General features: G+C 44.1%; 1 protein-coding gene across 23 annotated transcripts; it reads right to left on the bottom strand.

Moving 5' to 3' along the window:
* Window positions 1–12: 12 nt before the first annotated feature.
* On the bottom strand, window positions 13–10317 carry f105b (FAM105B). Of its 23 annotated transcripts, none has more exons than XM_045710486.1 (12): window positions 10093–10305; window positions 8901–9031; window positions 8537–8789; window positions 7402–8100; window positions 7081–7275; window positions 4939–5214; window positions 4718–4803; window positions 4481–4587; window positions 4067–4210; window positions 3635–3757; window positions 2694–2963; window positions 13–1099 (listed from the first exon to the last, which is right to left on the bottom strand). In XM_045710486.1, exons 3-12 carry the CDS (start codon window positions 8689–8691, stop codon window positions 884–886), a joined length of 2271 nt encoding a protein of 756 aa, XP_045566442.1. In that variant the 5' UTR covers window positions 8692–8789; window positions 8901–9031; window positions 10093–10305; the 3' UTR covers window positions 13–883.
* Window positions 10318–10781: the final 464 nt, after the last annotated feature.

The raw sequence follows: 10781 nt of genomic DNA, 5'->3' as shown, positions 1-10781 counted from the left end.
ACGTTGTGAGAATTTATTTTGAAAATATTGATTTTATTTCCTTTAAAACTCTGCAATCATACTGCACAAATTGAACACTGTAGAAATGTGTTTACCCAAGTGGTGTTAGCTTTTAACCTTTTCTTCCAAAATGGTCTCCAGGCAGCAACCAATGTTCACCCATATTGTGCATAAATGACTTAAGGCAACATGGAGGACCAAGCCAGGCTTCATATGTAGAACCCAACTCAGAGGCTGCTGGTTTGACAATGAACCAGGAAACTGTTGCCAGTATCTGGATTTTGCAACAACAGTGGCACAATGCATTTTCTCCAAGAGCACCTTGGTTAATTAAAGGCAGCATGTTACATTTTGAAATAATACCATACCTTTTACGTATGGCAGCAAGCAGAGACCTGGCATGCCACTGACGCAGGGACAAATGATCAAATAAACCCCTCCCTTCTGTACTCCAGTTTAAACCCATCTCCAAAAATGCAGTTACTGCTAACCTTACCAATGCCTCAAAATGCGTATTTCATGAGTTACATAAAAAAAAAAATTAAGTACCAATAACTAACTGGTAGCTAAAATTGATTCAAGGTCAAGGTTTCAGTGTCAAACAATGCTAAAATGTGCTGTGAGGAATCGACCTCTGCATACTCTGCTCTCACCCTATATGGGTGTTTTAGTACCCATTTACATCTGCTATTAAAAAAAAATGCATCCTGTGATCTGATATCTATTCAATCATCAGTTCTAGTCAGATTCCAACAGGTGTAAATGGGGCCATAATGTCAATAGGCAGGAATATGTTCAGTGTTCACCCAGTCAACATGAGTGCTTTCTGTTCTGCCTGCCATGAGCAGCTTCTTCAGTGGCAAATCAGGGACTTTGAGTCCAATCAGCTTGCATTGAGGTCTTCTGGGACCTGGAGTCCATTGGGCTGGCCCACTGGGACATTGTAGTGCCGGTCATCCTCTGTGACCAGACATACACAGGGCCAGTCTTCCTTATGGTCGTCGGGAAAATAGGTGACAAACTCCTCTGTGTGTGCCATGTACAGCCTGTAGACTTGGATGGTGCACTGCAAGGCATACCCCAGCAGAAACATCTCCACCTACACTCAGGAACCAATGAGATAGGGAGTTGACGCTTTATATTTAGAACATCATTATGGTTTTAGAAAATTGGGTAGTGGGAGTATTGGATCCATTGTCTGAGGACTTTGAAAATGAACTTATCAGTAGTAGCCTCTTAAAAGTACTAGGGCTCGAATATTGGTTTTCGGATCAGTTGAACACTATAGCGCGAGTTAAATCAAAGTCATTTCCGATTGAGCCGACATATTGCAGCACTTAACGTGAATGCAGTCTCCGAACGCGGGAACATTGCCTTCTATTGCGCTATAGCTCGGAATTGAATGGAGCCCATACTATGTTATACATTCTTCCCTGAGACACTGCTCTGTCATTGATGCTAAGCGTCGAATCCAAACTCGAATGTTAATCTATGGCCTGCTCTGACCTTCCCAAGAGTCACTGAACAACCTAGAAAGACCCTGAGGCTTAGGCTGAACTGCTGTTGAGGACATAAGAACAGATGGTACAGTGCAAGTGTGTGCATGTTAGACTTCCAAGGTTTGGTTTGTGGGAAAGCTAAAACACACCCATCCTATTGTATCCTCTTGTTTTGCTCAGCACTGATTATGACTACCGGTTAAAATGGTACCTCTACTATGGGTTTGGATGGGAAAGGTCCAGCTAAAATACCAACTTAAAAAGCCAAAAGATCCTGGTTTACCACCGTTTAACTGCCAGGAAAGGCTGCAGTGTTGGGGGAAAATATATTTTACCAAGCTACCAATTACTTCACACTGGAAGAAGTTAAGCTACGCAAAAAGCTACCCTTAAAAAGGAAAATTCTACCTGAAAACTATTTTGGTATTCGTTTCATTAGTCCCAATATGATTTGCTTGTCAGCAATCAAAGTTTCAAAATACAGAAATCTGATCCGTATGATGATGCAAAACGGATCAGATTTCTGTATTTTGAAAGTTGCATATCTTGAAACTGATTGCTGACAAGCAAAACATTTTGGGACTATCAACATTGGACTAATGAAACAAATACCATTTCTCTATGAATTTGGTCTGGTCGCCCAAAAAGGCAGCTTAAATATATATAGTTTACCTAACTACAGTTACTTTGGAAAAAGTAGTTCACTACATCCAAAGTACTTAAAAAAATTTAAATATAAATCTGAAATGTCAGAGTACAAATTGCGAGAACAGAATTCTCAGATTAGTCTATTAAACAAAAAAAACTTTCAAGAGAATTAGGCAGGTCTGACGATGAGGAAAGAACATGTCAACTTCATCCATAGTTTTTCTTTTTGCAAAATAAAAGTGTGTAGATCCAGTAGTTAGCTCCACCTCTACATGGCAAGAAAGTCCTTAACTACTGAAAAAAACTAACATTTTTATTTAGGTCAACTACCACCAAGCTACTGAAAAATGTAGTTAAATGACTAGTTGAACTACATTTAGTTCACTACACCCCAACACTGAAAGACGTTTAATTGATGCCTATGAAAACCCTATTAGAGAAAGGTTTTTGGGATTACGTATATCTAGAAGTATGAATGCATGTTCGTTTGAACAGGGGACGGGACCATGTTTGTGTGTTATGTCGCCACAGCAACCTGCTGCTCACCTGCTCCAGCCCCCCGCTGAATCCCACTTGGCTCAGGTGGTTGGACAGGAAGCTGCGTGGGCAGTCGGAGGAATCGCGTGCATAGAGAAGCCAGCAGAAGACGGGCACGTCTCCTCCCTCTTGCATGGTGGTGTGGAGCTCCACGGCCCGGCCCAGCATGAGGAGCTTCAGGGCTTCCAGCAGGCCCAGCTCCTCCTCCCCTCCCTGGAACACACGCTCACACAGACGCAGTCTCTCCTCCGCACTGGAGCAGCCCACCGCCGCCTGCCACTGGGCACAACAACACACACACACACACACGCCACATACTGTCAACATCACCATGGCTGGAAATCATATACTGCATGTATATTGAATTATTGCTCTTTTCTCAACCGCAATTCACACAGAGTCAACATTTTATGGCTTATCTTGCAATTCGTGACTTCAGTGTCAGTCAGTTGTCACCATAATATGAAGGTGACAGTATACACCATTTTCCCATTAGTTGGTGATATTAGGGTACAGCTACCAACCATCTAACGACAGAGGGGGAAGTCTTTGAAGTCTAATCAAGAACAGAATTCCTCCAGTGGTGGAATAGGCTGTTTGATGCCAGCCAGAGGTCTCATGTTGCGATACAGTCTACTTTCCACAGATATGTATTAAACTGTTTCCTGAAGACTGAGGATCAATCTATCCTGTCTCCTTCCGTTTAATATCAGGCTGCTTCAATAAAACACAGCAATCCGCAAGGGAGGGTACAGTCAGTGCAGTATACCACAAACTACTCTAAAACTGCCATTAAAACCCTCTCCCATGTGGTCATAATTACAACCATAAGGTTTGGGAATCAGCTACGTCTCCATTGAAAGTCTGAGAAAAGACATTGGTGTTTCCGTCTTAAATACAGTACAACGTGTACAGTACATAGGGCTGGGTAAGGAAGGCATGGGCGGTACCCTGTTCTGGAGGAGTTCCATGTATCGTTTGAGCTGCTGGGCGGCGTCTTCGCTTCCCTCCCTCTGTCTGCACTCTGAGGGGAACATCCACTGGCCAATCAGGCTCTCCAGCTCCTCCAGCCACTGTGGAGAAGAAACAGGGTTGTATTCATTATGCACCAAACAGAAGAAAACTGATTCAAACAGGGAGGGACATCCTTGAACTTGTCTAATAAGAAATGCACATTTTTGTTTTCCATTGCAAAATGTTTAGCTATGGTGTGCACTAATGAATGCGACCAAGATACAACAGATTATAACGACAAGCCATACTGACCATCAGGCAGCTAATGTCCATGGTATTGGGGTCGTAGGTATAGACAGTATGAGGACTAATGACTTATATACAAGTTTTAGAGCGTACACAGCGTTAGTTATGCAAGCATGGTGTACCGTGGAAATGTGTTCGTCCTGCAGCCAGTCAGGCAGCTGGGTGCTGGTGGAGAGCACCTGGAACAGAGTGGCTCGGAGGGCACAGTAGTTATCTCCTCTCACCCGTCTCAGGCTCCCAAACCTCTGAGACAGCTCAGTGTAACCCTGGGACCAGACAGGAAGAGCAAACTAGTATGAATCATCTTGTAAGAATGTCCTAAATATTCATCTTAAAATGGGACAATCTGGTATTTGGAAAAACAACAACGCAGTCGCTCCTCAGCTCCGAAACAAAAACAGCAGTGGTGGGGCGGTCAGTGGCGCCGTTGCACCCTACTCCGGATTCAATCTTTAAAAAAGGTCCATAAATGAAGGAACCAATCCCATATTTCCTTTTTAAAATATAAGATCATAGTAACTGGCTAATCAACTGACCTTTCTAATAAGGGTACTTTTGGCAGTGTTTCCCTTCCACTCTCTCTCACTGTAGGACATAATATCCACCATCGGCTCCAGACTGCATCGGTCCTCAACCTTTGGAACTGAGATAGGGAGAGAAGAGAAAAAGTGAGAAAGTGAATACTAAATATTGAATCAAAACATTTGTGGGTATACCATTAAAGGAGACACTGGTGCTCTGGAAAAAAAGGAAATGATCTGAAAGTGACTGACGTGTGATTTCAAGCAGTGGCTCCGGTCCTGCATGTTTGACTGGCCCCTGGGGGAGCTCTTCAGCTCCTCGATACAGGTCTTCCTCGCTAAAAAGCAGATGATAGTTAATGATAATGTTATTATTAACATGTCAAATAATAGAAGATCATTGTGGTTCAATTATGTGACATTGACACTGATCTGCAGTCAGTTCTAAGGTACAAAGAGAGACATTGACAAACCTAACGCCCAGATCCTCCCCAGCAGGACCATCTTCTTCCCTCACTTGTAACATCTCCAAATCAGCTGAGGTGCTGGGCCCCTGATGGGCCTCTCTTTTTTGGACCTCCTCCCCTCCCGTCTCATCCCCTGTCATGGCCCCTGCAGCAGCACTCTCCATCTCCTCATCCTCCTGTTCCTTTGTTTCTGGCACTTCTTCATCTAAGAGGTCTTCCAAAGATGGGACTTCAACCAATCCACCCTGGATACCTTCCTTCGCTTGTTCACAGGAGTTTTGACTGGAGAGAGAAGTCGATAAAGCCATTCTATGAATTGCATGCGTTTGCACTTCACGTTATACAGGCAGGCATCACACACTACATTTCATGAGAAGAGCATCTCTACTGTCATGGTCTTATGTTCTTACACCACATTCCTCTTGTACAGTCTGGCCTCAGGCGAGGCACAATGTTAGTATCATTCTAATGTTCAACTGTAGAAGACGGCACTTTGATCTACCTTTTGAGGAATCATCTAAACTCAGCAACAAAAACAAACGGCCCTTTTTCAGGACCCCGTCTTTCAAAGATCATTCGTAAAAATCCAAATAACTTCATTGTAAAAGGGTTTAAACACTGTTCCCCCGTGCTTGCTCAATGAACCATAAACAATTAATGAACATGCACCTGTGGAACGGTCGTTAAGACACTAACAGCTTACAGACGGTAGGCAGTTAAGGTCACAGTTATGAAAACTTAGGCCTCTTTAGTGTTCTTTCTACTGACTCTGGAAAACACCAAAAGAAAGATTCCCAGGGTCGCTGCTCATCTGCGTGAACATGCCTTAGGCATGCTGCGCGAAGGCATGAGGACTGCAGATGTGGCCAGGGCAATGTCCATACTGGGCAATGTCCAATGTCCATACTGTGAGACGCCTAAGACAGCGCTACAGGGAGACAGGACAGACAGCTGATCGTCCTCGCAGTGGCAGACCAGGTGTAACAACACCTGCACAGAATCGGTACATCCGAACATCACACCTGCGGGACATGTACAGGATGGCAACAACAACTGCCCGAATTATACCAGGAACGCACAATCCCTCCATCAGTGCGCAGACTGTCTGCAATAGGCTGAGGGAGGGTGGACTGAGGGCTTGTAGGCCTGTTGCAAGGCAGGTCCTCACCAGACATCACTGGCAACAACGCTGCCTATGGGCACAAACCCACCGTCGCTGGACCAGACAGGACTGGCAAAAAGTGCTCTTCACTGACGAGTCACGATCTGCACGTTCTGTGCATGATTTCCTGCAAGACAGGAATGTCAGTGTTCTGCCATGGCCAGCGAAGAGCCCGGATCTCAATCCCATTGAGCACGTCTGGGACCTGTTGGATCGGAGGGTGAGGGCTAGGGCCATTCCCCCCCAGAAATGTCCGGGAACTTGCAGGTGCCTTGGTGGAAGAGTGGGGTAACATCTCACAACAAGAACTGGCAAATCTGGTGCAGTCCATGAGGAGGAGATGCACTGCAGTACTTAATGCAGCTGATGGCCACACCAGATACTGACTGTTACTTTTGATTTTGACCCCCCCTTTGTTCAGGGACAAATTATTCCATTTGTTAGTCACATGTCTGTGGAACTTGTTCAGTTTATGTCTCAGTTGTTGAATCTTTACACATGTTAAGTTTGCTGAAAAGAAACGCAGTTGACAGTGAGAGGACGTTTCTTTTTTTGCTGAGTTGATGTTCACAGCAGGAAACAGTATGGAACATAGATCAAATTACACTCAAAATAACAGTGAGACGCCAATGGTGTAGAGACTTGAAAGGCCTTTCCAGGAGAACAGTGATGTGGACCACTCAGAGTAATTAATTCCTGTCACTCAAACTCATTTTACTATTAATCATGGTCATTTTGTGCTTAACTTTTAGGAAATTAAGGACTGCATTCTTTTCATATTACATCATAGAGATAGATGGTTGAAAGTACAGAATACACCTGCACAATTCCGTTGAGTGATATTATTTTTATGGTCTTTGGATGCCCCCTAATGGTGGCAAAGGAAATTACAACCCAAAATATATTTTTACACAGTTTATATCATTCCGTTAATTTCAACAAGTTGTGATAACGAACATTTCCATTGTAAATCTGAGTCTACTCACCTCTTGCTGGTCCCAGAGGGACTTATTCTCACTGGTTCCTTCACTAGTCCAGTGAGGTTTTGGGGAACCAGACCATTCTGCGTGGGCTCCGTAGCTTCTGTTAAAGCTGGAGAAGCCTCAGGATCCTGTGGACTGTCATTCAGGTGCGCTACAGAGCTCCTATTCTCTTTACCATCAACCCCCTTTATCACAGTGCTATACACAAGGGGACAGGGAGGAAAGATGTATGTAATGCACACTGAATACACAAAGAGTCACCCAGAAATCCACAATGGTTTGAACTGAAGCTACAGCCGTTTAAGCCATAGACGTTTGACTTACATAGTGGGAGATGGAGATGAGGGCAGGTGAGGGACACTGTCAGTAGATGCTGCCTTCTCACAGGCCTCTGGTGGGGTGAGCTGGGAGTCCGGGAGAGATGTGACCCCCACAGTGCCAAGACAACACTTCTCTGGCTCTGACAGTACATCCACCGCATTGTGGAGGGGTATTGTTGCATCCTCATCCACAGTTTCAGAGGTAATGGATTCTACTGGTATCTCAGCTTTGAGGGCAAAGGCTTCAGGGCATTTGTCCTTAGCATCAGGTGTAATTGTTATATTATCTGAGTGTGCATTCTGGACCACAGTGGAGGCCTGCTCAGCAAGTACAGCTACATCCATCTCAGCCGGGACCTTCTCTGCATCTCCTCCTCCTTGCGCATCTTCCTTATGGGGACCCTGGGGAGGATCTGAAGTGCATATCTGAGCTTCTACATTTGTGCTCTCTGTGGCTGTATCCTCAATGCTTTTGTCCAGTGCTGTAAGGATGGAGTTTGCTATGAGTCCAGTGCCTGTGTTGGGAGACGGCTCGTCAGCCTGTCTGTCTTCTGTCTGGAGGAGTCCATTCTTCTCTATAGTCTGGGGCTGGGCAATGTCTTCCTTTCCATTGGTTTTGGGAGGGACACGACAACCCACCTGCATAGTCACAACAGCCACCTCTTTGTCTTTCTTTTCCTCTGCATCGTCTCCTCCCGTTTTCCTGCGACAAATCATCCATGGAAACAAAACTAACATGTTTCAAAATACATGTACTACAAGGCAAAAGTATGGAAGATTACAAGTGCTTCATGTGTTTGCCAATGGTTTGACTTGTTAATTCAAGTGGTGTGTTCCCACTGGGCACAGACGTCAGTTCAACATCCAGTTTTGATTTACATTTGGTTGAGTCGTCAACTAACTATTTAGGTTAAAAGTTGGGTGAAATAAAATACAAAATGTCCTTATGTGTTGATGATTTTTTGCAAATCCAATCAGTTTTCCACATTGATTCAATGTCATCACATTGTTTTTGGGGGTTGAAATTACCTGGAAACAATGTTGATTCAACCAGTTTTTGCACAGTGGGTTTTGATTGCAGTCCAATCAATGACTGATTTAATTAGGTAACCAACGGCAGTGTTGAGTCATAATCTTACCTCACTTCAGAATCTTCCTCGGAACCATTGTGGAATCCAGCGACCTCTCCACATTCAGATGAGGATGCTGGAACCTTGGCACCCCCATGAAGTAACCCACTTATTTCCTCCACATTGTCACAGGGACTAGCAGCAGGACAACACCAGTTTCCCATTCCCACTTAGACAATGCACACCCTCTGCCTCTCGAAAGTAGGTCTTGGGTAAAATGGTGTAACGTTACTCTGAAATCCACAGAGTCTTGGTTCCTACCCTGGTGAATTGGAGGAGCTTATTCAGAAATAGAGGTTTTAGGTCCATTACAAACTGTTCAGAGCATTTGTAAAAACCTGACCTAAAAATCTATAGGACAGAGAGAAGATACCAATTCCATGCTGTGAGAGCCCAGGCCATACTGTAGCGTCAGGATTTATTGTTGGTCCTATGAGCAAAAGAGAACATACAGCAGAGGAGGCTGGTGGGATGGGCTATAGGAGGACGGGCTCACTGACATGGCTGGAATGGAATATATGGAACGGTATTGAACACATCAAACATATGGAAATCACATGTTTTACTCCGCTCCATTAACACTATTCCAGCCATTACAATGAGCCCGTCCTCCTCTAGCTCCTCCCACCAGCCTCCACTGACATGCAGTGAAAAATCAACATTAGATTTCCTATTTATTTCACCCTTGTATAAAGTAGCCTATATCTTTATACTGACTGGAATATATGTATACTGACTAAAATTACATGAGTAGCAATGGCATGCAAATCACTTTTTACAAGGGGAAAAAAAAAAAAAAATAGACGCATGCGCTATTAAGACTCGTCCCGCAGGCGGCTGTGGGAGAGAAGATAATCGGTCGGTGCAAATTCTGGATCCTTGGGAGGTCCATACCCCCTTACCATTTTAAACTTCCACTTCAATTGAGTAGGGCCGTCCCAAGGACCCTTTATAGCAACCACCGAAGAGAAATAGCGGCACCTCACCTTGATGTTGCTTGTTTACCACAATCCGGTGCTGCGACTACCCTTTGGTTTCGATTCATTTTCAGAAAAGACACAACATACTGTATCATTCACGGCTGGGCTGTCATAGACGCTCCTCGAAACGTGAGAATGTTGTTTAGCCAATTCTACTGACTGGCGTGATCAACGCTTGTGCTACCCCGTCCGATGCACGGAAGTGCAATAAATAAATGTGGAGGGTGTGTCTTCCAACAGCAAGAAATGTGTAGTGTAGCGAGCCATTAGATTTGATGACAAATATTGTGACGTAGATTCTTGGAAAACGTTACATATAATTTGTTGTGAGAACGCTAGGATAAGGGTTATCTGTTATTCCGTCCAACATTGTAGCACAGCTAAGCTTGCAAGCTAATAATAACAGTTTGCTACAATGTTACGAGCAGCATGCGCTCGAGGCAAAATAGCTGCATACGCAGGAAGTTTAGCGCACGACAGTTTCATAATTTAGTCTGAAACTCTGACAGCTCAGGGTTGAAAAATGTGATTCTTGGCCAACATACACACAGCATAATGCTAAGGATATGTACATTCGACACTCACGTCTTCTTACTTTCAACGCTGACTGCTGCTGTACACGGTTCCAAAATATAGTTTTACAGTTGTCCCACTTGTTGTGAAATACAGCCACCAGTTGATAAACGTCGTTCTGCTGGAATAGGGGTGTCTTTGACAGTTCAACATATACAACAAAGATGTTTGATATATGAAGAGGTCATACTCAGCATTTTACCATTGAAAGAAAGGTCACAGTTCCGGTCTGCTTAAGGTGCAATATGCAGAAATCGCTCCGCCTTTTCCCGGTTGCTAAAATTCTAATAGTTCGCCTAATTTCATTTGACAAAAAAAGCAGTCATTGCGTAGAGAATCATTGTACCATTTAAACCGCTGTGAAATATATTATCCATAACCCAAAATATTGAATTTTTAGTGGTTTGACGCTGGTGTGTAAAAGCAAAAACGACACTTTTTTTCAACCTTTATTTAACTTGGCAAGTAATTTAAGAACAAATTCTTATTTACATTGACGGCCTACACCGGCCAAACCAGGACAACGCTGGGCCAATTGAGTGCCGCCCTATAGGACTCCCAATCACGGTCGGTTGTGATACAGCCTGGAATCGAACCAGAGTGTCTGTAGTGACGCCTCTAGCACTGAGATGCAGTGCCTTAGACTGCTCCACTCGGGAGCCCAACTTCAGAAGGGGCGCATAGAAATAGCTCACATAGAA

This window comes from Salmo salar, chromosome ssa29, assembly GCF_905237065.1.
Source record: "Salmo salar chromosome ssa29, Ssal_v3.1, whole genome shotgun sequence".
In the NCBI taxonomy this organism is placed as follows: domain Eukaryota; kingdom Metazoa; phylum Chordata; class Actinopteri; order Salmoniformes; family Salmonidae; genus Salmo; species Salmo salar.
This window is presented reverse-complemented; position numbering and strand designations above follow the sequence as displayed.